Source organism: Procambarus clarkii, chromosome 65, assembly GCF_040958095.1.
Source record: "Procambarus clarkii isolate CNS0578487 chromosome 65, FALCON_Pclarkii_2.0, whole genome shotgun sequence".
Lineage (NCBI taxonomy): Eukaryota > Metazoa > Arthropoda > Malacostraca > Decapoda > Cambaridae > Procambarus > Procambarus clarkii.
Genome location: NC_091214.1, coordinates 30,341,307 through 30,367,292, shown reverse-complemented (window position 1 = coordinate 30,367,292; position 25,986 = coordinate 30,341,307). Strand labels below are relative to the sequence as shown.

Genomic DNA, 25,986 nt, shown 5'->3' with positions numbered 1-25,986 from the left:
CTCCTGCCTCTCTCTAGCTCCTGCCTCTCTCTAGCTTCTGCCTCTCTCTAGCTCCTGCCTCTCTCTAGCTCCTGCCTCTCTCTAGCTCCTGCCTCTCTCTAGCTTCTGCCTCTCTCTAGTTCCTGCCTCTCTCTAGCTTCTGCCTCTCCTTTGCTCCTGCCTCTCTCTAGCTCCTGCCTCTCTCTAGCTTCTGCCTCTCTCTAGCTCCTGCCTCTCTCTAGCTCGTGCCTCTCTCTAGCTCCTGCCTCTCTCTAGCTCCTGCCTCTCTCTAGCTCCTTCTCTCTAGCTTCTGCCTCTCTCTCTAGCTCCTGCCTCTCTCTAGCTCCTGCCTCTCTCTAGCTTCTGCCTCTCTCTCTAGCTCCTGCCTCTCTCTCTAGCTCCTGCCTCTCTCTAGCTCCTGTCTCTCTCTAGCTTCTGCCTCTCTCTATATCCTGCCTCTCTCTAGCTCGTGCCTCTCTCTAGCTACTGCCTCTCTCTAGCTCCTGCCTCTCTCTATCTCTACCTCCTGCCTCTCAATAGCTCCTACCTCTCTCTCTGGCTCCTGCCTCTCTCTAGGTCCTGCCTCTCTCTACCTCCTGCCTCTCTCTAGGTCCTGCCTCTCTCTATGTCCTGCCTCTCTCTAGCTCCTGCCTCTCTCTAGCTCCTGGCTCAATCTATCTCCTGCCTCTTTCTAGCTCTTGCCTTTCTCTCTAGCTCGTGCCTCTCTCTAGCTCGTGCCTCTCTCTAGCTCCTGCCTCTCTCTAGCTCCTGGCTCAATCTATCTCCTGCCTCTTTCTAGCTCCTGCCTCTCTCTCTCTAGCTCGTGCCTCTCTCAAGCTCCTGTCTCTCTCGCTAGTTCCTTCCTCTCTCGTTGGTTCCTGCCTCTCTCTAGCTCCAGCCTCTCTCTAGCTCCAGCCTCTCTCTCAAGTTCCTGCCTCTCTCGTTGGTTCCTGCCTCTCTCTAGTTCCTGCCTCTCTCTTGCTACTGCCTCTCTCTTTCTAACTCCTGCCTCTCTCTAGCTCCTGCCTCTCTCTCTAGCACCTGCCTCTCCCGAGCTTCTGCCTCTCTCTCTAGCTCCTGCCTCTCTCTAGCTTCTGCCTCTCTCTAGCTACTTCCTCTCTCTCTAGCTCCTGCCTCTCTCTCTAGCTCCTGCCTCTCTCTAGCTCCTGCCTCTCCCGAGCTTCTGCCTCTCTCTCTAGCTCCTGTCTCTCTCTAGCTCCTGCCTCTCTCTAGCTGCTGCCTCTCTCTAGCTCCTGCCTCTCTCTCTAGCTCCTGTCTCTCTCTGGCTTCTGCCTCTCTCTATCTCCTGCCTCTCTCTATCTCCTGCCTCTCTCTCTCTAGTTCCTGCCTCTCTCTCTCTAGCTTCTGCCTCTCTCTAGCTCCTGCCTCTCTCTATCTCCTGCCTCTCTCTCTATCTCCTGTCTCTCTCTCTCTAGTTCCTGCCTCTCTCTCTCTCTAGTTCCTGCCTCTCTCTAGCTCCTGCCTCTCTCTCTAGCTCCTGCCTCTCTCTAGCTGCTGCCTCTCTCTAGCTGCTGCCTCTCTCTAGCTCCTGCCTCTCTCCAGCTCCTGCCTCTCTCTAGTTCCTGCCTCTCTAGCTCCTGCCTCTCTCTAGTTCCTGCCTCACTCTAGCTCTTGCCTCTCTCCAGCTGCTGCCTCTCTCCAGCTCGTGCTTCTCTCAAGCTACTGCCTCTCTCTCTAGCTGATGCCTCTCTCCAGCTCCTGCCGCTCTCTAGCTCCTGCCCCTCTCTCTAGCCTCAGTCTCACTCTAGCTTCTGACTCTCTCTAGCTCCTGCCTCTCTCTATAGCCCCTGCCTCTCTCTAGCTCCTGCCCCTCTCTCTAGCCTCTGTCTCACTCTAGCTTCTGGCTCTCTCCAGCTCCTGCCTCTCTCTCTAGCTCCTGCCTCTCTCTAGCTCGTGCCTCCCTCTCTGCGTGCTTCCTGCCTTCTCTCTAGCGCGTGTCTTCCTCTCTAGCTCCTGCCTCTCTCACAAGCTTCTGCCTCTCTCTAGCTCCTGCCTCTCTCACAAGCTTCTGCCTCTCTCTAGCTCCTGCCTCTCTCTCTAGCTCCTGCCTCTCTCTAGCTCCTGCCTCTCTCTTGCTCCTGCCTCCCTCACTAGCTCGTGCCTCTCTCTAGCTCCTGCCTCTCTCTAGCTCCTGCCTCTCTCTAGCTACTGCCTCTCTCTCTCTCTAACTCCTGCCTCTCTCTAGCTCCTGCCTGCTCTCTCTAGCTCCTGCCTCGCTCTAGCTCCTGGCTCAATCTATCTCTTGCCTCTTTCTAGCTCTTGCCTCTCTCTCTAGCTCGTGCCTCTCTCTAGCTCGTGCCTCTCTCTAGCTCCTGCCTCTCTCTAGCTCCTGGTTCAATCTATCTCCTGCCTCTTTCTAGCTCCTGCCTCTCTCTCTCTAGCTCGTGCCTCTCTCAAGCTCCTGTCTCTCTCGCTAGTTCCTTCCTCTCTCGTTGGTTCCTGCCTCTCTCTAGCTCCAGCCTCTCTCTAGCTCCAGCCTCTCTCTAGCTCCAGCCTCTCTTTCAAGTTCCTGCCTCTCTCGTTGGTTCCTGCCTCTCTCTAGCTCCTGCCTCTCTCTTGCTACTGCCTCTCTCTTTCTAACTCCTGCCTCTCTCTAGCTCCTGCCTCTCTCTCTAGCTCCTGCCTCTCCCGAGCTTCTGCCTCTCTCTCTAGCTCCTGCCTCTCTCTAGCTTCTGCCTCTCTCTAGCTACTTCCTCTCTTTCTAGCTCCTGCCTCTCTCTCTAGCTCCTGCCTCTCTCTAGCTCCTGCCTCTCCCGAGCTTCTGCCTCTCTCTCTAGCTCCTGCCTCTCTCTAGCTTCTGCCACTCTCTAGCTACTTCCTCTCTCTCTAGCTCCTGCCTCTCTCTCTAGCTCCTGCCTCTCTCTAGCTCCTGCCTCTCCCGAGCTTCTGCCTCTCTCTCTAGCTCCTGTCTCTCTCTAGCTCCTGCCTCTCTCTATCTCCTGCCTCTCTCTATCTCCTGTCTCTCTCTCTCTAGTTCCTGCCTCTCTCTCTCTAGTTCCTGCCTCTCTCTCTCTAGTTCCTGCCTCTCTCTAGCTCCTGCCTCTCTCTCTAGCTCCTGCCTCTCTCTAGCTGCTGCCTCTCTCTAGCTCGTGTCTCTCTCTAGCACCTGCCTCTCTCTAGCTCCTGCCTTTCTCTCTAGCTCCTGCCTCTCTCTAGCTCCTTCCTCTCTCTAGCTCTTGCCTCTCTCTAGCTCCTGCCTCTCTCTCTCTAGCTCCTGCCTCTCTCTTGCTCCGGCCTCTCTCTAGCTCCTACCTCTCTCTCTAGCTCCGGCCTCTCTCTAGCTCCTGCCTCTCTCAAGCTCTTGCCTCTCTCTAGCTCCTGCCTCTCTCTAGCTCCTGCCTCTCTCTTGCTCCGGCCTCTCTCTAGCTCCTGCTTCTCTCTCTCTAGCTCCTGCCTCTCTCTTGCTCCGGCCTCTCTCTAGCTCCTGCCTCTCTCTAGCTTCTGCCTCTCTCTAGCTCCTGCCTCTCTCTAGCTCGTGCCACTCTCTAGCTCCTGCCTCTCTCTAGCTCCTGCCTCTCTCTAGCTCCTTCTTCTCTCTAGCTTCTGCCTCTCTCTCTAGCTCCTGCCTCTCTCTAGCTCCTGCCTCTCTCTAGCTCCTGCCTCTCTCTCTAGCTCCTGCCTCTCTCTAGCTCCTGTCTCTCTCTAGCTTCTGCCTCTCTCTATATCCTGCCTCTCTCTAGCTCGTGCCTCTCTCTAGCTACTGCCTCTCTCTAGCTCCTGCCTCTCTCTATCTCTACCTCCTGCCTCTCAATAGCTCCTACCTCTCTCTCTGGCTCCTGCCTCTCTCTAGGTCCTGCCTCTCTCTACCTCCTGCCTCTCTCTAGGTCCTGCCTCTCTCTATGTCCTGCCTCTCTCTAGCTCCTGCCTCTCTCTAGCTCCTGGCTCAATCTATCTCCTGCCTCTTTCTAGCTCTTGCCTCTCTCTCTAGCTCGTGCCTCTCTCTAGCTCGTGCCTCTCTCTAGCTCCGGCCTCTCTCTAGCTCCTGGCTCAATCTATCTCCTGCCTCTTTCTAGCTCCTGCCTCTCTCTCTCTAGCTCGTGCCTCTCTCAAGCTCCTGTCTCTCTCGCTAGTTCCTTCCTCTCTCGTTGGTTCCTGCCTCTCTCTAGCTCCAGCCTCTCTCTAGCTCCAGCCTCTCTCTCAAGTTCCTGCCTCTCTCGTTGGTTCCTGCCTCTCTCTAGCTCCTGCCTCTCTCTTGCTACTGCCTCTCTCTTTCTAACTCCTGCCTCTCTCTAGCTCCTGCCTCTCTCTCTAGCTCCTGCCTCTCCCGAGCTTCTGCCTCTCTCTCTAGCTCCTGCCTCTCTCTAGCTTCTGCCTCTCTCTAGCTACTTCCTCTCTCTCTAGCTCCTGCCTCTCTCTCTAGCTCCTGCCTCTCTCTAGCTCCTACCTCTCCCGAGCTTCTGCCTCTCTCTCTAGCTCCTGTCTCTCTCTAGCTCCTGCCTCTCTCTAGCTGCTGCCTCTCTCTAGCTCCTGCCTCTCTCTCTAGCTCCTGCCTCTCTCTAGCTCCTGCCTCTCTCTTTAGCTCCTGTCTCTCTCTGGCTTCTGCCTCTCTCTATCTCCTGCCTCTCTCTCTCTAGTTCCTGCCTCTCTCTCTCTAGCTTCTGCCTCTCTCTAGCTCCTGCCTCTCTCCAGCTCCTGCCTCTCTCTAGTTCCTGCCTCTCTAGCTCCTGCCTCTCTCTAGTTCCTGCCTCACTCTAGCTCTTGCCTCTCTCCAGCTGCTGCCTCTCTCCAGCTCGTGCCTCTTTCAAGCTACTGCCTCTCTCTCTAGCTGATGCCTCTCTCCAGCTCCTGCCGCTCTCTAGCTCCTGCCCCTCTCTCTAGCCTCAGTCTCACTCTACCTTCTGACTCTCTCTAGCTCCTGCCTCTCTCTATAGCCCCTGCCTCTCTCTAGCTCCTGCCCCTCTCTCTAGCCTCTGTCTCACTCTAGCTTCTGGCTCTCTCCAGCTGCTGCCTCTCTCTCTAGCTCCTGCCTCTCTCTAGCTCGTGCCTCCCTCTCTGCGTGCCTCCTGCCTTCTCTCTAGCGCGTGTCTTCCTCTCTAGCTCCTGCCTCTCTCACAAGCTTCTGCCTCTCTCTAGCTCCTGCCTCTCTCACAAGCTTCTGCCTCTCTCTAGCTCCTGCCTCTCTCTCTAGCTCCTGCCTCTCTCTAGCTCCTGCCTCTCTCTTGCTCCTGCCTCCCTCACTAGCTCGTGCCTCTCTCTAGCTCCTGCCTCTCTCTAGCTCCTGCCTCTCTCTAGCTACTGCCTCTCTCTCTCTCTAACTCCTGCCTCTCTCTAGCTCCTGCCTGCTCTCTCTAGCTCCTGCCTCGCTCTCTCTAGCTCCTGCCTCGCTCTCTCTAGCTACTGCCTCTCCCGAGCTCCTGCCTCTCTCTAGCTCCTGCCTCTCTCTAGCTCCGGCCTCTCTCTAGCTCCTGCCTCTCTCTAGCTCCTGCCTCTCTCTAGCTCCTGCTTATCTCTAGCTCCTGCCTCTCTCTCTAGTTCCTGCCTCTCTCTAGCTCCTGCCTCTCTCTCTCTCTAGCTCCGGCCTCTCTCTAGCTCCTGCCTCTCTCTAGCTCCTGCCTCTCTCTCTAGCTCCTGCCTCTCTCTATCTCCTGCCTCTCTCTCTCTAGTTCCTGCCTCTCTCTAGTTCCTGCCTCTCTCTAGCTCCTGCCTCTCTCTCTCTCTAGCTCCGGCCTCTCTCTAGCTCCTGCCTCTCTCTAGCTCCTGCCTCTCTCTCTAGCTCCTGCCTCTCTCTATCTCCTGCCTCTCTCTAGTTCCTGCCTCTCTCTAGCTCCTGTCTCTCTCTAGTTCCTGCCTCTCTCCAGCTCCTGCCTCTCTCTCTCTCTAGCTCCGGCCTCTCTCTAGCACCTGCCTCTCTCTAGCTCATGCCTCTCTCCAGTTCCTGCCTCTCTCTAGCTCCTGCCTCTCTCTAGCTCCTGCCTCTCTCCAACTCCTGCCTCTCTCTAGCTCCTGCCTCTCTCCAGCTCATGCCTCTCTCTAGCTCCTGCCTCTCTTTAGCTCCTGCCTCTCTCTAGCTCCAGCCTCTCTATATAGTTCCTGCCTCTCTCTAGCTCCTGTCTCTGTTGGCAGTATGATACAATAAGGGTGTGGGTGTTGGCAGGGCGATACAATAAGGGTGTGGGTGTTGGCAGTGTGATACAATAAGGGTGTGGGTGTTGGCAGTGTGATACAATAAGGGTGTGGGTGTTGGCAGTGTGATACAATAAGATTGTGGGTGTTGGCAGTATGATACAATAAGGGTGTGGGTGTTGGCAGTGTGATACAATAAGGGTGTGGGTGTTGACAGTGTGATACAATAAGGGTGTGGGTGTTGGCAGCATGATACAATAAGGGTGTGGGTGTTGGCAGTGTGATACAATAAGGGTGTGGGTGTTGGCAGTGTGATACAATAAGGGTGTGGGTGTTGGCAGTATGATACAATAAGGGTGTGGGTGTTGGCAGTATGATACAATAAGGGTGTGGGTGTTGGCAGTGTGATACAATAAGGGTGTGGGTGTTGGCAGTATGATACAATAAGGGTGTGGGTGTTGGCAGTGTGATACAATAAGGGTGAGGGTGTTGGCAGGGTCCCGTGAGCGTGGCGGTGTACACCCCGGGAGAGGACTTCCAACACACCGTCGAGGTCGTCCTCCACCTCCGCAACTGTGGCGGACCCAACATCCAGGACCTCGTCAGCTTCCACTTTATCTTCCCCACCGCTCACCCCCCTCCCCAGGTGAGTGTTGTGGCCAGGTGTTGTGTGCCACGGTGACAGTGTTGTGGCCAGGTGTTGTGTGTCACGGTGACAGTGTTGTGGCCAGGTGTTGTGTGTCACGGTGACAGTGTTGTGGCCAGGTGTTGTGTGTCATGGTGACAGTGTTGTGGCCAGGTGTTGTGTGTCATGGTGACAGTGTTGTAGCCAGGTGTTGTGTGTCATGGTGACAGTGTTGTGGCCAGGTGTTGTGTGTCATGGTGACAGTGTTGTGGCCAGGTGTTGTGTGCCACGGTGACAGTGTTGTGGCCAGGTGTTGTGTGTCATGGTGACAGTGTTGTGGCCAGGTGTTGTGTGTCATGGTGACAGTGTTGTGGCCAGGTGTTGTGTGTCATGGTGACAGTGTTGTGGCCAGGTGTTGTGTGCCACGGTGACAGTGTTGTGGCCAGGTGTTGTGTGTCATGGTGACAGTGTTGTGGCCAGGTGTTGTGTGTCACGGTGACAGTGTTGTGGCCAGGTGTTGTGTGTCATGGTGACAGTGTTGTAGCCAGGTGTTGTGTGTCATGGTGACAGTGTTGTAGCCAGATGTTGTGTGTCATGGTGACAATGTTGTGTCCAGGTGTTGTGTGTCACGGTGACAGTGTTGTGGCCAGGTGTTGTGTGTCATGGTGACAGTGTTGTGGCCAGGTGTTGTGTGTCATGGTGACAGTGTTGTGGCCAGGTGTTGTGTGTCATGGTGACAGTGTTGTGGCCAGGTGTTGTGTGTCATGGTGACAGTGTTGTGGCCAGGTGTTGTGTGTCATGGTGACAGTGTTGTGGCCAGGTGTTGTGTGTCATGGTGACAGTGTTGTGGCCAGGTGTTGTGTGTCATGGTGACAGTGTTGTGGCCAGGTGTTGTGTGTCACAGTGACAGTGTTGTGGCCAGGTGTTGTGTGTCATGGTGACAGTGTTGTGGCCAGGTGTTGTGTGTCATGGTGACAGTGTTGTGGCCAGGTGTTGTGTGTCACGGTGACAGTGTTGTGGCCAGGTGTTGTGTGTCATGGTGACAGTGTTGTGGCCAGGTGTTGTGTGTCATGGTGACAGTGTTGTGGCCAGGTGTTGTGTGTCATGGTGACAGTGTTGTGTCCAGGTGTTGTGTGTCATGGTGACAGTGTTGTAGCCAGGTGTTGTGTGTCATGGTGACAGTGTTGTGGCCAGGTCTTGTGTGTCCCGGTGACAGTGTTGTGGCCAGGTGTTGTGTGTCACAGTGACAGTGTTCTGGCCAGGTGTTGTGTGTCATGGTGACAGTGTTGTGGCCAGGTGTTGTGTGTCACAGTGACAGTGTTGTAGCCAGGTGTTGTGTGTCATGGTGACAGTGTTGTAGCCAGGTGTTGTGTGTCACAGTGACAGTGTTGTGGCCAGATGTTGTGTGTCACGGTGACAGTGTTGTGTCCAGGTGTTGTGTGTCACAGTGACAGTGTTGTGGCCAGGTGTTGTGTGTCACAGTGACAGTGTTGTGACCAGGTGTTGTGTGTCATGGTGACAGTGTTGTGGCCAGGTGTTGTGTGTCACGGTGACAGTGTTGTGTCCAGGTGTTGTGTGTCATGGTGACAGTGTTGTGGCCAGGTGTTGTGTGTCATGGTGACAGTGTTGTGGCCAGGTGTCACGTTCTTGTTAATAACACCAGTGTAGTGGACGGAAGAATTCAGCTTGTTAAGAACGCCAGGAGGGTGGAAGGAGGGGCGTAGCATATTGAGAACGCAAGGATGGTGAGCGGAGGGACGCAGTGTTGGACGACTCGACACCATTTACTAATATTCAATACAATAGGCAGATAATATTGCTGCTGAGTTGTATATATATAAATTCACTAAGAGAAGACGTGGTCCAGTGGTATTTTCCTTCCGTAGAAAGTGGAGATATCATTGCCATGTCGCTATTAAATTCCCCAGCTATTATGCTGGGAATTATTCCTAATACAGCAGTCTTTGAACTGTTAACCTCATAAAAAACATTTCACTTGAAATAACTTGATAATCAGTATCAAAATAGAGTAAATGTGACCTTTATACCGTTTGTTGACATCTGGACAAAGAGAGCCAGGGGCAGTGCAGGATGTCGTAGTCAGCCATTGTTGTTAAGACAACAGGTCGCTGGAGCAAGTTCAGCTCCAATAATTCTCCTTTGGACGAAGTGTTATGGAGATTAAATTAGTGATTCTTCCATCATCAACACCCAGTCAACATATAAACAAGGGAAGTGTCTTTCCGAAATCTTATCTAGTCACTCCTGGCCAGTAATGTTATCGTGGTAGGATTATTTCCGGTTAGATTACAAGAAAGCGACCAACCCAGAGTGAGTAATATTCTCATATCTTTATTTAAATTGCAATATTTCATCTGATATAGCTGTCATTTATATATATATATATATATATATATATATATATATATATATATATATATATATATATATAAATATAAATATAAATATATATATATATATATATATATATATATATATATATATATATATATATATATGTATATATATATAAATATATATATATATATATATATATATATATATATATATATATATAAGGCACAACTCTCCTAAACACGAGAGTGAAGTATAGAACTTTAGAACACTTTCCCACCAGGAGACTGGTGGGAAAGTGTTCTAAAGTTCTATACTTCACTCTCGTGTTTAGGAGAGTTGTGCCTTAAGCATAGACACTGTGTCTTCCCATATTAACAGGGACTTGATGAAATTAACGTCTAAATGACCCCTCACTTGCTCTAGTGCTCTTGGGAGGTGGTGATCTTTGGTGTATTTAAATACTCCGAAATTACCATCTCTTTTAAGGGTCTGAGTGGGTGGTGGAGCGGGTTAAGGCGTACCTGTTATGCCAGTTGCTGGAAGGCTTCTGTGCTGGCTAGGGTTCGAGTCTCCTGGTGGGAAAGTGTTCTAAAGTTATATATATATATATATATATATATATATATATATATATATATATATATATATATATATATATATATATATATATATATATATATATATATATATATATATATATATATTATTAAATATGACCGAAAAAGTAAGATTAAAAATTCTAACACGAATTTTCTCGAACTTTCTTACGTTTCTTTTCACTGTTGATGGTAATTCAAAGATCAATTCTCCAAAATTCATTTTTATTTCTAGTCTGCCGCGACACTTGAGCGCGTTTCGTAAAACTTATTACATTTTCAAAGACTTTAGTTTACAACCACAACTGAAACTGAATAAAGCTTACACATCTTCGAGGTTTGTATCTACATTTGGGTGAGTTGGATGAGGTGAAAAACGAACTTTCAACAATGGGTATTCAACAGGTATTAAATTCCAACACAAGACAGAACACGAAACAATGGGTATTGAATGGGTATTAAATTCAAACACAAGACAGAACACGAAACAATGGGTATTGAATGGATGTAATTGTAGAAAGCCTATTGGTCCATATTTCTTGATGCTTCTATATTGGAGTGGAGTCTTGAAGTGGGTAGAATATAGTTGTGCATTAATTGACTGTTGATTGCTGGTGTTGACTTCTTGATGTGTAGTGCCTCGCAGACGTCTAACCGCCTGCTATCGCTGTATCTATCGATGATTTCTGTGTTGTTTGCTAAGATTTCTCTGGTGATGGTTTGTTTGTGGGAAGAGGTTATATGTTCCTTCATGGAGCCCTGTTGCTTATGCATCGTTAAATGCCTGGAAAGAGATGTTGTTGTCTTGCCTATATACTGGGTTTTTTGAGGCTTACAGTCCCCAAGAGGGCATTTGAAGGTATAGACGACGTTGGTCTCTTTTAAAGCGTTCTGCTTTGTGGCTGGAGAGTTTCTCATGAGTAGGCTGGCCGTTTTTCTGGTTTTATAGTAAATCGTCAGTTGAATCTTCTGATTTTTGTCTGTAAGGATAACGTTTCTACTGACAATATCTTTCAGGACCCTTTCCTCCGTTTTATGGGCTGTGGAAAAGAAGTTCCTGTAAATAGTCTAATAGGAGGTATAGGTGTTGTGTTAGTTGTCTCTTCAGAGGTTGCATGGCGTTTCACTTTCCTTCTTATGATGTCTTCCACGAAACCATTGGAGAAGCCGTTGTTGACTAGGACCTGCCTTACCCTACAGAGTTCTTCGTCGACTTGCTTCCATTCTGAGCTGTGGCTGAGGGCACGGTCGACATAAGCGTTAACAACGCTCCTCTTGTACCAGTCCGGGCAGTCACTGTTGGCATTCAGGCACATTCCTATGTTCGTTTCCTTAGTGTAGACTGCAGTGTGGAAAACTCCGCTCCTTTCCATGACTGTTACATCTAGAAAGGGCAGTTTCCCATCCTTCTCCATCTCGTAAGTGAAACGCAACACAGAATTCTGCTCAAATGCCTCCTTCAGCTCCTGCAGATGTCTGACATCAGGTACCTGTGTAAAAATGTCGTCAACATACCTGCAGTATATGGCCGGTTTCAAGTTCATGTCGACTAAGACTTTTTGCTCGATGGTACCCATGTAGAAGTTTGCAAACAGGACACCTAGGGGAGAACTCATGGCGACCACATCTACTTGCTTATACATGTGTCCATCCGGGCTCAAGAAGGGTTCCTCTTTAGTACAAGCTTGGAGTAGTTTCCTTAGACTTTTCTGGTATGTCAAGAGGACTACAGGCCGAATCATGGTACACTCTGTCGGCTATCATCCCGATTGTATCATCCACAGTTACGTTGGTAAACAGAGATTCTATGTCCAACGAAGCTCTTATCCCTGTGGCCCTTGTTCCCCACAGCAAGTCAACAAATTCCTTTGGAGACTTCAGGCTGAAGGCGCAAGGGACATAAGGAGTCAGCAAGCCGTTGAGTCGCTTCGCCAGTCTGTACGTTGGTGTGGGTATCTGGCTGATGATTGGCCGAAGTGGGTTTCCAGGCTTGTGTGTCTTGACATTTCCATATGCATATCCAGGTTTACATTCCCCAATAATCTTTGGCAGGTGGAGTCCAGATTTCTTGGCGTTCACAGTTTCGATCAATTTGTTGACCTTTGCTTTCAGTTCGGCTGTAATGCCCTTTGTTACCCTTTGGAATTTAGTTTGGTCAGAGAGTATGAGGTTCATTTTCGCCAGATATTCGTCTTTTTTAAGAATGACGTATATTGGCGACTTGTCGCCTCTCCTGACAACCATCTCCTTGTTCTCACGAAGGCTCTTAGCTGCCGCTTTGAGCTCGGGGGACAGTATGGTGCTTCTGTAGTTGCCTCGATTCTTTCCTCCTTCCGCAATAAGTTCTGCTTGTAAGGTATCTTTGGTGGTGACCTTCTTTTGTGCTTCGAGGTCGAATATGTCGTCCAACATAATCTCCAACTCCACTTTCCGGGCCATCTCACTCGGTCTGGACATAACGTGACAGTTTATACCCAGATTTAGGAGAGTGACTTGGTCCTCAGTGAGGTTGATTCCTGCAAGGTTCAGGAAGCCATCTCTTGGTCGTGGAATTGCTATAGGTCCTCCATATAACGTTGTTAGTTTCCTGATTATCCTTGTTTCCGTGCTGAGGTGATGTCGGTCTGTGAGGATGTCGAGGTGTTGTTCAATGCGAGTACGGAGGCTTTCGTCGATGTTGCTGTTTCTCCATTCGTTTGTGGCCTGAAGTAGTGGCGCTTTGTTGTCTTTGATTTCATTTTCTGCCTTGTATATCTGATCACGAATCAGATCTTGGCGATATTTTATCGTGAAGGCTTGATTCCTTGCTGCTGGGTCGTGCGTTTTAATATTAGTATATTTTGGTAGCAGTCTTTCCTGTAGACATATATTATTAAATATGACCGAAAAAGTAAGATTAATAAGTAAGATTTTTCGTTCATATTTAATAATATATGTCTACAGGAAAGACTGCTACCAAAATATACTAATATTAAAACGCACGACCCAGCAGCAAGGAATCAAGCCTTCACGATAAAATATCGCCAAGATCTGATTCGTGATCAGATACACAAGGCAGAAAATGAAATCAAAGACAACAAAGCGCAACTACTTCAGGCCACAAACGAATGGAGAAACAGCAACATCGACGAAAGTCTCCGTACTCGCATTGAACAACACCTCGACATCCTCACAGACCGACATCACCTCAGCACTGAAACAAGGATAATCAAGAAACTAACAACGTTATATGGAGGACCTATAGCAATTCCACGACCAAGAGATGGCTTCCTGAACCTTGCAGGAATTAACCTCACTGAGGACCAAGTCACTCTCCTAAATCTGGGTATAAACTGTCACGTTATGTCCAGACCGAGTGAGATGGCCCGGAAAGTAGAGTTGGAAATTCTGTTGGACGACATATTCGACCTCGAGACACAAAAGAAGGTCACTACCAAAGATATCTTACAAGCAGAACTTATTGCAGAAGGAGAAAAGAATCGAGGCAATTACAGAAGCACCATACTGTCCCCCGAGCTCAAAGCGGCAGCTAAAAGCCTTCGTGAGAACAAGGAGATAGTTGTCAGGAGAGGTGACAAGTCGCCAATATATGTCATTCTTAAAAAAGACGAATATCTGGCGAAAATGAACATCATACTCTCTGACCAAACTAAGTTCCAAAGGGTAACGAAGGACACTACAGCCGAATTAAAAGCAAAGGTCAACAAACTGATCGAAACTGTGAACGCCAAGAAATCCGGACTCCACCTGCCAAAGATCATTGGGGAATATAAACCTGGATATGCGTATGGAAATGTCAAGACACACAAGCTTGGAAACCCACTTCGGCCAATCATTAGCCAGATACCCACACCCACGTACAGACTGGCGAAGCGACTCAACGGCCTGCTGACTCCTTATGTTCCTTGCGCCTTCAGCCTGAAGTCTCCAAAAGAATTTGTTGACTTACTGCGGGGCACACGGGCCACAGGGATAAGAGCCTCGTTGGACGTAGAATCGCTGTTTACCAACGTACCTGTGGACGAGACAATCGGGATGATAGCCGACAGAGTGTATCGTGATCCAGCCTGTACTCCTCTTGACATACCAGAAAATATTCTGAGGAAACTACTCCAAGCTTGTACTAAAGAGGCACCCTTCTTGAGCCCGTATGGGCACATGTATAAGCAAGTAGATGGGGTCGCTATGGGTTCTCCCCTAGGTGTCCTGTTTGCAAACTTCTACATGGGTACCATCGAGCAAAAAGTCTTAGTCGACATGAACTTGAAACCGGCCATATACTGCAGGTATGTTGACGACATTTTTACACAGGTACCTGATGTCAGACATCTGCAGGAGCTGAAGGAGGCATTTGAGCAGAGTTCCGTGCTGCTTTTCACTTACGAGATGGAAAAGGATGGGAAGCTGCCCTTTCTAGATGTAACAGTCATGGAAAAGAGCGGAGGTTTCCACACTGCAGTCTACACTAAGGAAACGAACATAGGAATGTGCCTAAATGCCAACAGCGACTGCCCAGACAGGTACAAGAGGAGTGTTGTTAACGCATATGTCGACCGTGCTCTCAGCTACAGCTCAGAATGGAAGCAAGTCGACGAAGAACTCTGCAGGGTAAGGCAGGTCCTAGTCAACAACGGCTTCTCCAATGGTTTCGTCGAAGACATCATAAGAAGAAAAGTGAAACGCCATGCAACCTCTGATGAGACAACTAACACAACACCTATACCCCCTATTAGACTATTTTACAGGAACTTCTTCTCCACAGCTCATAAAATGGAGGAAAGGGTCCTGAAAGATATTGTTAATAGAAACGTTATCCCTACAGACAAAAATCAGAGGATACAACTGACGATTTACTATAAAACCAGAAAAACGGCCAGCCTACTCATGAGAAACTCTCCAGACACAAAACAGAACGCTTTAAAAGAGACTAACGTCGTCTATGCCTTCAAATGCCCTCTTGGGGACTGTAAGCTCCAAAAAACCCAGTATATAGGCAAGACAACAACATCTCTTTCTAGGCGTTTAACGATGCATAAGCAACAGGGCTCCATTAAGGAACATATAATCTCTTCCCACAACCAAACCATCGCCAGAGAAATCCTAGTAAACAACACAGAAATCATCGATAGATACAGCGATAGCAGGCGGCTTGACGTTTGCGAGGCACTACACATCAAGAAGTTAGCAGCACCAGCAATCAACAGCCAATTAATGCACAACTATATTCTACCCACCTCAAGACTCCGCTCCAATATAGAAGCATCAAGAAATATGGACCAATAGGCTTTCTACAAACACTTCTATTCAATACCCATTGTTTCGTGTTCTGTCTTGTGTTGATGAAATTAATACCCTATTAATACTCTTGTTCTGTCTTGTGTTGATGAAATTAATACCCTATTAATACCACATCTTGTTCTGTCTTGTGTTAATGCCACATCACCCCTTCCACCTCACTCAAATGTAGATATAAAATCGGAGATGCGTAAGTTCTATTCAGTTGTGTATTTGTGAACTAAAGTTTTTGAAAATGTAATAAGTTTTACGAAACGCGCTCGTGTCGCGTCAGACTAGAAATAAAAATGAATTTTGGAGAATTGATTTTTTATTTACCTCCAACAGTGAAGCGAAATGTACGAAAGATTGAGAAAATTCGTGTTAGGATTATTAATCTTACTTTTTCGGTCATATTTAATAATATATATATATATATATATATATATATATATATATATATATATATATATATATATATATATATAGTTTGTGAGGGTACCACCTCTGGTGCCAATGTGGGGACCCATAGCCTCGGAGAAGAAAATAAAAAGTATTCAGAGGAGACCTTGTGGTTTCTCACTGAGCACTAATATTATCTTCTCCTACCACCCCCATTCTTTTGTATGTACACATATATATTTACTTTATTTGAACTTTGTTACAAAAAAGGAGTTTCATATGGGTTACAAAGATGGTTATCATAGGTTGTCGAGTTCCTCCAGCTCCTCAGATGGTGGGCAGGAACCCTGGATGCAGTGCGCATTTTCCCTCTGTATCGCCACACTGAGGCGCTGGAAAAGAAAGCTTGCAGCTATTGGGTCCCTTGTCGTTTCAATGAGCCTAGAACCCAGTTCCTTCAAAAAACTGGTAGCACTTTTACCCCAGGCGCCGAGTGTCTCAGAAGCAATGGGGACAAAATTGTAGTGGTGATCCAGTTCTCTATACTTACGGGATTTGGCTGCTTCCCTGTGGGTGGCAGCGCCACCTGGTTGTCCAACACTCAAGTCAATGTAGGTGTTAGCCAGGGTTGATACGCACGTGTAGTCCCATACCAACTGCTTGCCATTCTTCCAGGGGTTCACTGTGATACCATCCGGGCGACCAATAAGAGCATCAGAGTTACGGGGCGTTAGGTAACGGGGCTTTCTTTCAGCTGGGCATCCAGCTGTGGTGAGGCTCCTCTTGATGATGTCGTTAACTTCACTGTGCCTCGAGTGCCATCCCCCTGTGCTTTGGTAGAGTAGGCCATGGTGGCCGTACCTGTCAGCCACCACCTCGCCGCAAATACACCTATATCTGGTGTGGATTGGGGCAGCAAGGCGGAGGGCCACAGTAATTCGGAGGGCGTGTGGTGTGAGACGCGTGCCAGTTGCCGACATTGGGGTTGCTAACAGGAAATCCTCTGCATGTGGTGCTGCTACTGCTGTGAGGCGAGCAATGTCGTGTTGTGTTGTTGCAGCACCCAGGCACTCTGCAGCAACTTGGTCTACAATGGGGCCATCCCAGCTGGATTGCTTGTGGGCTTTTGGGGATGGTGGTTGAGGTGATTGGCCTGCACGAGAGGCCCACTCTGTGGCACAGCGTGTAAAATTGGGATCATGTACACCTGCCAGCTGATGTAAGTGGGCAGGTAGAATTTCCTTCACAAGGTCGTCGGATGCTGATAAGGAGGACAGGAAGGCTGGAACAGCGATTTGCGTTGCTGTTCGAACTCCGAGGCCCCCAAGTCTTACGGGAAGAGAGGCTTGTTTCCACTGTAGGTCATCGAGAGAGAGGTTAAGGGCTTTTTCTAGCATTGATTTCAGTAACCGGTCATACTCACTTAGTTTTTGGCTACTGTAAGATGGTGAACACCTCAGAAAGTAGGTTAACCTGGGGAGGGACAGACATCTGGTGATGAGGTAGAGTGCATCATGAGCATCAATATCCTCAATCCTCCCATCCATCCTCTTAAGGTCGGCGATTTTCTTATCAAGGACCTCATCGATGGCTTTCAACCCCAGGGGAGCTCCTAGGAGTGTGCTGTCTTCAGGTTTAGTTTTATGGATATTTGGCAGAAGACCCTCTATTCTCTCTGCGATGCCCTGGTTGGAACATATTATTTCACATTTAGAAGGGTTCAGGGTGAGGCCTAAAACTGCACCTTGCTCCTGGATTTTTCTGATGTCCTCCAGGAGGGAGTCTTGGGAACCAGCTAGGGTACCATCATCCAAGAACCAGATGATAAGCTCGCTGGACAGGACCTCTGTGACTTGTTTGATGACTAAGCAGAAAAGGAGAGGAGCAAGGGGGTCACCCTGTTGGACGCCTTCTCGCGAGTCAATTTCATGTTCGCCAAAAAGTAGCTTAAGATCCATACTGTAGCATGAATGTACAAAAGGGTAGAGGGAAGGGAAATGACTATGAACCGCACGGAGTACAGCATCCCTCCGTACCAAATTGAAGGCATTTTTGAATTCTAGCTTGATAAGGGTCTTTTCGTCTGTGATGTTGGCGATGAAGACTCGAGCTGCATGGGCTGCCGCCTCACACCCTTGTGGAATGCCAAACCCGAGCTGTTTTGGCTTCAGCATGTTGGCCAACTATATATATATATATATATATATATATATATATATATATATATATATATATATATATATATATATATATATATATATAATATATATATATATATATATATATATATATATATATATATATATATATATATATATATATATATATATATATATATATAGTATATTTTGGTAGCAGTTTTTCCTATAGACATATATTATTAAATATGACCGAAAAAGTAAGATTAATAATTCTAACACGAATTTTCTCAATCTTTCGTACATTTCTTTTCACTGTTGGAGGTAAATCAAAAATCAATTCTCCAAAATTCATTTTTATTTCTAGTCTGACGCGACACGAGCGCGTTTCGTAAAACTTATTACATTTTCAAAGACTTTAGTTTACAAATACACAACTGAATAGAACTTACGCATCTCCGATTTTATATCTACATTTGAGAGAGGTGGATGGGGTGAGGTGGCATTAATAGGGCATTAATTTCATCAACACAAGACAGAACAAGAGGTGGTATTAATAGGGTATTAATTTCATCAACACAAGACAGAACACGAAACAATGGGTATTGAATAAAAGTGATTGTAGAAAGCCTATTGGTCCATATTTCTTGATGCTTCTATATTGGAGCGGAGTCTTGAGGTGGGTAGAATATAGTTGTGCATTAATTGGCTGTTGATTGCTGGTGTTGACTTCTTGATGTGTAGTGCCTCGCAAACGTCAAGCCGCCTGCTATCGCTGTATCTATCAATGATTTCTGTGTTGTTTACTAGGATTTCTCTGGCGATGGTTTGGTTGTGGGAAGAGGTTATATGTTCCTTAATGGAGCCCTGTTGCATATTCATCGTTAAACGCCTAGAAAGAGATGTTGTTGTCTTGCCTATATACTGGGTTTTTTTGGAGCTTACAGTCCCCAAGAGGGCATTTGAAGGCATAGACGACGTTAGTCTCTTTTAAAGCGTTCTGTTTTGTGTCTGGAGAGTTTCTCATGAGTAGGCAGGCCGTTTTTCTGGTTTTATAGTAAATCGTCAGTTGTATCCTCTGATTTTTGTCTGTAGGGATAACGTTTCTATTAACAATATCTTTCAGGACCCTTTCCTCCGTTTTATGAGCTGTGGAAAAGAAGTTCCTGTAAAATAGTCTAATAGGGGGTATAGGTGTTGTGTTAGTTGTCTCTTCAGAGGTTGCATGGCGTTTCACTTTCCTTCTTATGATGTCTTCGACGAAACCATTGGAGAAGCCGTTGTTGATTAGGACCTGCCTTACCCTACAGAGTTCTTCGTCGACTTGCTTCCATTCTGAGCTGTGGCTGAGAGCACGGTCGACATATGCGTTAACAACACTCCTCTTGTACCTGTCTGGGCAGTCGCTGTTGGCATTTAGGCACATTCCTATATTCGTTTCCTTAGTGTAGACTGCAGTGTGGAAACCTCCGCTCTTTTCCATGACTGTTACATCTAGAAAGGGCAGCTTCCCATCCTTTTCCATCTCGTAAGTGAAACGCAGCACGGAACTCTGCTCAAATGCCTCCTTCAGCTCCTGCCGATGTCTGACATCAGGTACCTGTGTAAAAATGTCGTCAACATACCTGCAGTATATGGCCGGTTTCAAGTTCATGTCGACTAAGACTTTGTGCTCGATGGTACCCATGTAGAAGTTTGCAAACAGGACACCTAGGGGAGAACCCATGGCGACCCCATCTACTTGCTTATACATGTGCCCATCCGGGCTCAAGAAGGGTGCCTCTTTAGTACAAGCTTGGAGTAGTTTCCTTAGAATATTTTCTGGTATGTCAAGAGGAGTACAGACTGGATCACGATACACTCTGTCGGCTATCATCCCGATTGTCTCGTCCACAGGTACGTCGGTAAACCGCGATTCTACGTCCAACGAGGCTCTTATCCCTGTGGCCCGTGTGCCCCGCAGTAAGTCAACAAATTCCTTTGGAGACTTCAGGCTGAAGGCGCAAGGAACATAAGGAGTCAGCAGGCCGTTGAGTCGCTTCGCCAGTCTGTACGTGGGTGTGGGTATCTGGCTAATGATTGGCCGAAGTGGGTTTCCAGGCTTGTGTGTCTTGACATTTCCATACGCATATCGTAGATGGGGTCGCCATGGGTTCTCCCCTAGGTGTCCTGTTTGCAAACTTCTACATGGGTACCATCGAGCAAAAAGTCTTAGTTGACATGAACTTGAAACCGGCCATATACTGCAGGTATGTTGACGACATTTTTGCACAGGTACCTGATGTCAGACATCTGCAGGAGCTGAAGGAGGCATTTGAGCAGAGTTCCGTGCTGCGTTTCACTTACGAGATGGAAAAGGATGGGAAGCTGCCCTTTCTAGATGTAACAGTCATGGAAAAGGGCGGAGGTTTCCACACTGCAGTCTACACTAAGGAAACAAACATAGGAATGTGCCTAAATGCCAACAGCCACTGCCCAGACAGGTACAAGAGGAGTGTTGTTAACGCATATGTCGACCGTGCTCTCAGCCACAGCTCAGAATGGAAGCAAGTCGACGAAGAACTCTGTAGGGTAAGGCAGGTCCTAGTCAACAACGGCTTCTCCAATGGTTTCGTCGAAGACATCCTAAGAAGGAAAGTGAAACGCCATGCAACCTCTGAAGAGACAACTAACACAACACCTATACCCCCTATTAGACTATTTTACAGGAACTTCTTTTCCACAGCTCATAAAACGGAGGAAAGGGTCCTGAAAGATATTGTTAATAGAAACGTTATCCCTACAGACAAAAATCAGAGGATACAACTGACGATTTACTATAAAACCAGAAAAACGGCCAGCCTACTCATGAGAAACTCTCCAGACACAAAACAGAACGCTTTAAAAGAGACTAACGTCGTCTATGCCTTCAAATGCCCTCTTGGGGACTGTAAGCTCCAAAAAAACCCAGTATATAGGCAAGACAACAACATCTCTTTCTAGGCGTTTAACGATGCATAAGCAACAGGGCTGCATTAAGGAACATATAACCTCTTCCCACAACCAAACCATCACCAGAGAAATCCTAGTAAACAACACAGAAATCATCGATAGATACAGCGATAGCAGGCGGCTTGACGTTTGCGAGGCACTACACATCAAGAAGTCAACACCAGCAATCAACAGCCAATTAATGCACAACTATATTCTACCCACCTCAAGACTCCGCTCCAATATAGAAGCATCAAGAAATATGGACCAATAGGCTTTCTACAATCACTTCTATTCAATACCCATTGTTTCGTGTTCTGTCTTGTGTTGATGAAATTAATACCCTATTAATACCACCTCTTGTTCTGTCTTGTGTTGATGAAATTAATACCCTATTAATGCCACCTCACCCCATCCACCTCTCTCAAATGTAGATATAAAATCGGAGATGCGTAAGTTCTATTCAGTTGTGTATTTGTAAACTAAAGTCTTTGAAAATGTAATAAGTTTTACGAAACGCGCTCGTGTCGCGTCAGACTAGAAATAAAAATGAATTTTGGAGAATTGATTTTTGATTTACCTCCAACAATGAAAAGAAATGTACGAAAGATTGAGAAAATTCGTGTTAGAATTATTAATCTTACTTTTTCGGTCATATATATATATATATATATATATATATATATATATATATATATATATATATATATATATATATATATATATATATATATATATATATATATATATATATATATATATGTATGCAACAAAAACAACGCCATAAACTCCAACGGTGGTGTCATCCGCTTTCACACCTTCAACGAGGAAAGATGCAGTGGTTCCCACCAGCCTTTGAAGGGAAGCAATGGCCAGCTGCCATTAACAGTTAGGGAAGAGACTCCCATTAACCTAATCTCATCTGAGAACCTCACCCAAGCGATCATAGCGACGTCTGCTAGAACATTACCACACATCCCAAAAGCAGCCCGCCCTAATGCAGCAGCCAAACTCTGTAATCTTCTGATAAGCATCAATGATGCCCCGGAAAACATTCAAGCGTGGCATAATGTCCTTCTTTTTGGCAATGTATGCCTCACCGTCCCTCCAAGGAGGGACAAATCACTTGCTTCCTCGGTCCTGAGGGCGATAAATGAATACCCAAGGGGGGACAACCTAGTTCGCCTGCCTCCCCGAGCAAAACACATCCACCGCAGAAATGGTAACAACAACATACCGGAAACGTACAAAATCAGAGCACAAATCACCAAGAAAATTGAAGAGGGAAATACCGCAAGTGCTATTAGAGTCCTCACCAGTGACGGGAAAATTGCTCCTCGAAACTCAGCCACAGCACGGGCCCTGCAAAGCAAGCACCCACCCTGAGCCCCCCAAGGCGACAACATCGTTCCACCATCAGCCGACACCATTTCAGACCCATTAACCTTTGGTGAATCTGAGGTCTACAAAGCAGCCCTTTCTTTTCCACCTGGGTCAGCAGGCGGCTTTACAGGGTTAAAACCTCAACATATCAAGCAAATGTTAAATCCTGCGGTTGGTGATGCTGCACAAGATCTTCTTATGGAACTCACAAGGTTCGTCAACATGTGCCTGGCTGGTGATATACCTGAGGTCATCAGGCCTCTCTTTTTTGGTGCCTCCCTCTGTGCTCTCAAAAAGAAGGACGAAGGAATCAGGCCAATCGCTGTTGGCAACACTCTCCGACGCCTGATTGCCAAGGCTGCTACGAGGGTTGTCAGCCAGCAAGCGGCTGAATTGCTGAAACCAATCCAGCTAGGATTTGGAATCCCCCAAGGCTGTGAAGCGGCTGCCCATGCAGCACGAGCATACATCACAAACATTTCTGATGAAAAGGCCCTGCTCAAACTGGACTTTAAGAATGCCTTCAACATGGTAAGAAGAGATACAGTACTTTGTGCCGTGCATCGCCATTTCCGGCCACTCTACCCGTTCATACTATCGTGCTACAGTGGCGAGTCAAAACTGCTCTTTGATGAACATGAAATCAGATCATGTGAAGGTGTTCAGCAAGGTGATCCTCTTGCTCCCCTTCTTTTCTGCTTAGTCTTAAAAGAAATCACCGAAAGCTTGTCCAGCGAGTTCAACATCTGGTTTTTGGATGATGGCACTATAGCTGGCACCATAGACCACCTCTTGTCAGATATCAGGAAAATAAGGGAGCAAGAAGTAAGCCTGGGTCTCGTCCTGAACCCTTCCAAGTGTGAAGTAGTCTCCTCCAACCCAGACATCGTAGCTAGAATAAGGTCTGCCTTGCCTGGAGCCCATGTCATTAGGGCCGAGAACAGCACCCTCCTTGGAGCCCCCCTCGGGTCTAACGCCATTGAGGAGATCCTCGACAAGAAAATCGCAGACCTTAGGAGGATGGAAGACAGAATAGGTGACATCGATGCCCACGATGCTTTTTATCTCCTCACCAAATGCCTATCCCTTCCGAGGCTAACCTACTTTCTGAGGTGCGCCCCATCTTACGACAACCGAAAGCTTGAAGAGTATGACCTCTTACTAAAGACCATGCTGGAAAAAGTTGTTAACCTCTCCCTCAACGAATGCCAGTGGAAACAAGCCACTCTTCCTGTCAGGCTCGGTGGCTTGGGTGTCCGTACCGCCACCCAAATTGCTGTCCCAGCCTTCCTGTCTTCCTCCTCAGCATCAGATGACCTGGTTAAGGAAATTCTACCTGACACCCTGAGTGATGTAGCAGGGATACAGGACCCCCACTACACGGAATGCGACACGCAATGGGGTGCCATGACAGACCCAGCACTCAGACCAGCCATGCCGAAAGCCAAGAAACAATCCAGCTGGGACAGCCCCATTGTAGACAAAGAAGCCACAGCTTTGCTGGAGGCAGCAACAACCCCCAGTGATCGTGCACGCCTCACAGCTGTGCAGGCTCCCCATGCAGGGGACTTCCTTCTGGCAGTCCCCATGTCTGCGACAGGCACACGTCTTGATCCGCAGGAGCTCCGTATTGCAGTCGCTCTCCGCCTTGCTGCCCCTATCCACACTGTTCACAGGTGTATTTGCGGTGAGGCAGATGCTGACGAATATGAATTGCATGGCCTGCACTGTGGAAAATCTGGTGGTTGGCACACTAGACACGACGAAGTCAATGACATCATTAAAAGAAGCCTTGCCTCTGCTCAGCGTCCAGCGGAGAGAGAGCCCCGTAACCTACTGAACCGTGACTCTGTTAGCTTTGCCAGCCGACCAGACGGAATCACACTGCGTCCGTGGAAGGGTGGCAGGCAGTTAGCATGGGACTATACTTGCGTATCCACCCTGGCAACGACATACATCACCCTCTCTGCCGGCACAACAGGAGCCGCAGCGACACACAGAGAAAAACAAAAGGCAGTCAAGTACAGGCAATTAGATCAATGGTACAACTTCGTTCCAATAGGATCCGAGACCCTAGGTCCATGGGGTGAGAGTGCAAGAAGGTTTCTTAAGGATCTTGGTTCCAAGCTCATTGACACCACAAGAGACCCTAGAGCAGCAAGTTTTCTCTTTCAGCGCCTCAGTGTCGCGTTCCAGAGGGGGAATGCCCGCTGCATCCTCGGTTCCTGCCCGGCGTCGGTGGAGTTCGAGGAAATCTACAGCCTCTAGGAAGCTAACTTTTTCTTGTGTCCTCTTATTGTTCATTTTTTGCATAAAATCAGATATGTAACTGTATAACCTTGCATAATAAAGTGTACACCATAAAAAAAGGGGGGTGGTAGGAGAAGCGAACACTCTTTCGTATTCAGAGTTAAATGGCAAGTTTTCCCTGAATGCTCTGTGTTCCCTTCTCTGAGGCTGTGGGTCCCTATAATTGCACCAGTGGTGGTACCCCCTATATATATATATATATATATATATATATATATATATATATATATATATATATATATATATATATATATATATATATATGTCGTACCTAGTAGCCAGAACGCACTTCTCAGCCTACTATGCAAAGCCCAATTTGCCTAATAAGCCAAGTTTTCATGAATTAATTGTTTTTCGACTACCTAACCTACCTAACCTAACCTAACTTTTTCGGCTACCTAACCTAACCTAACCTCTACAGATAGGTTAGGTTAGGTAGGGTTGGTTAGTTTCGGTCATATATCTACGTTAATTTTAACTCCAATAAAAAAAGTTGACCTCATACATAATGAAATGGGTAGCTTTATCATTTCATAAGAAAAAAATTAGAGAAAATATATTAATTCATGAAAACTTGGCTTATTAGGCACATCGGGCCTTGCATAGTAGGCTGAGAAGTGCGTTCTGGCTACTAGGTACGACATATATATATATATATATACATATATATATATATATATATATATATATATATATATATATATATATATATATATATATATATATATATATATATATTATATATATAAGATTACTGCCATTATTGCAAGTGCCCGTTGACAGGAACAATTGAAGAGGAAGGAAGAATTAGTCCCATTAGTCCAATATATAGTTGGGGGTCAGCCACACCCACAAGGTGTATAGACTGGCTTGTTCATCCGTGTTCCTACTGGTTGTCCAGGACAAAGTCAATTATAAAAGATAAGGCCTCCAATTACTAATATATGTAGTTTGATTGACTGCATATATAAACAATATAAATCCCCCCCTAATGTGTAAGGAGATCGATTTGTGAGGAAATTTGCAGAAATACAGTCCACTAAACATCAGACAATTGTTATTGAACTATATAAATTAACATAAATTTAAATTCATATAAATTAAATAAATATAAATCTCACAGATGGGTTCCCCACACACAGCTTGTTAAAAACGCCAGGGTGGTGGACAGAGGCATGCAGATTGTTAAGAACGCCAGGGTGGTGGACAGAGGCACGCAGATTGTTAAGAACGCCAGGGTGGTGGACAGAGGCACGCAGATTGTTAAGAACGCCATGAGACAGAAAGCATGAACGCTGCTTGTTAAGAACACAAGGGAACAGGACGGTGGGACGCAGCTTGTTAAGAACGCCAGGGTGTAGTACGGCGAGGTACAGCTTATTAAGAACGCCAGGGTGGTGGACGGAGGGACGCAGTTGGTTGAGAACGCCAGGATGGTGGACGGAGGAACGCAGCTGGTTGAGAACGCCAGGGTGGTGGACGGAGGAACGCAGGTGGTTGAGAACGCCAAGGTGGTGGACGGAGGAACGCAGCTGGTTGAGAACGCCAGGATGGTGGACGGAGGAACGCAGCTGGTTGAGAACGCCAAGGTGGTGGACGGAGGAACGCAGGTGGTTGAGAACGCCAAGGTGGTGGACGGAGGAACGCAGGTGGTTGAGAACGCCAGGGTGGTGGACGGAGGAACGCAGGTGGTTGAGAACGCCAGGGTGGTGGACGGAGGAACGCAGCTGGTTGAGAACGCCAGGGTGGTGGACGGAGGAACGCAGCTTTGGAGCTTCAGTTTTGTGCGAGCAATAGTTCACAAGAAAGAAAGAACAATAGATCACAAGAAAGAAAGAACAATAGATCACAAGAAAGAAAGAAAGAG

At 47.1% G+C, this 25,986-nt stretch overlaps 1 protein-coding gene across 1 annotated transcript in view; it reads left to right on the top strand.

The window, feature by feature from the left end:
- LOC123770985 (beta-1,4-glucuronyltransferase 1) overlaps positions 1-25,986 on the top strand; it is a 128,329-nt gene that overhangs the window by 53,176 nt on the left and 49,167 nt on the right. Inside the window, exon 4 of the mRNA XM_069309670.1 lies at positions 6,560-6,709. Coding sequence (XP_069165771.1) covers positions 6,560-6,709 — 150 coding nt within the window. The remainder of the gene's footprint in view (positions 1-6,559; positions 6,710-25,986) is intronic.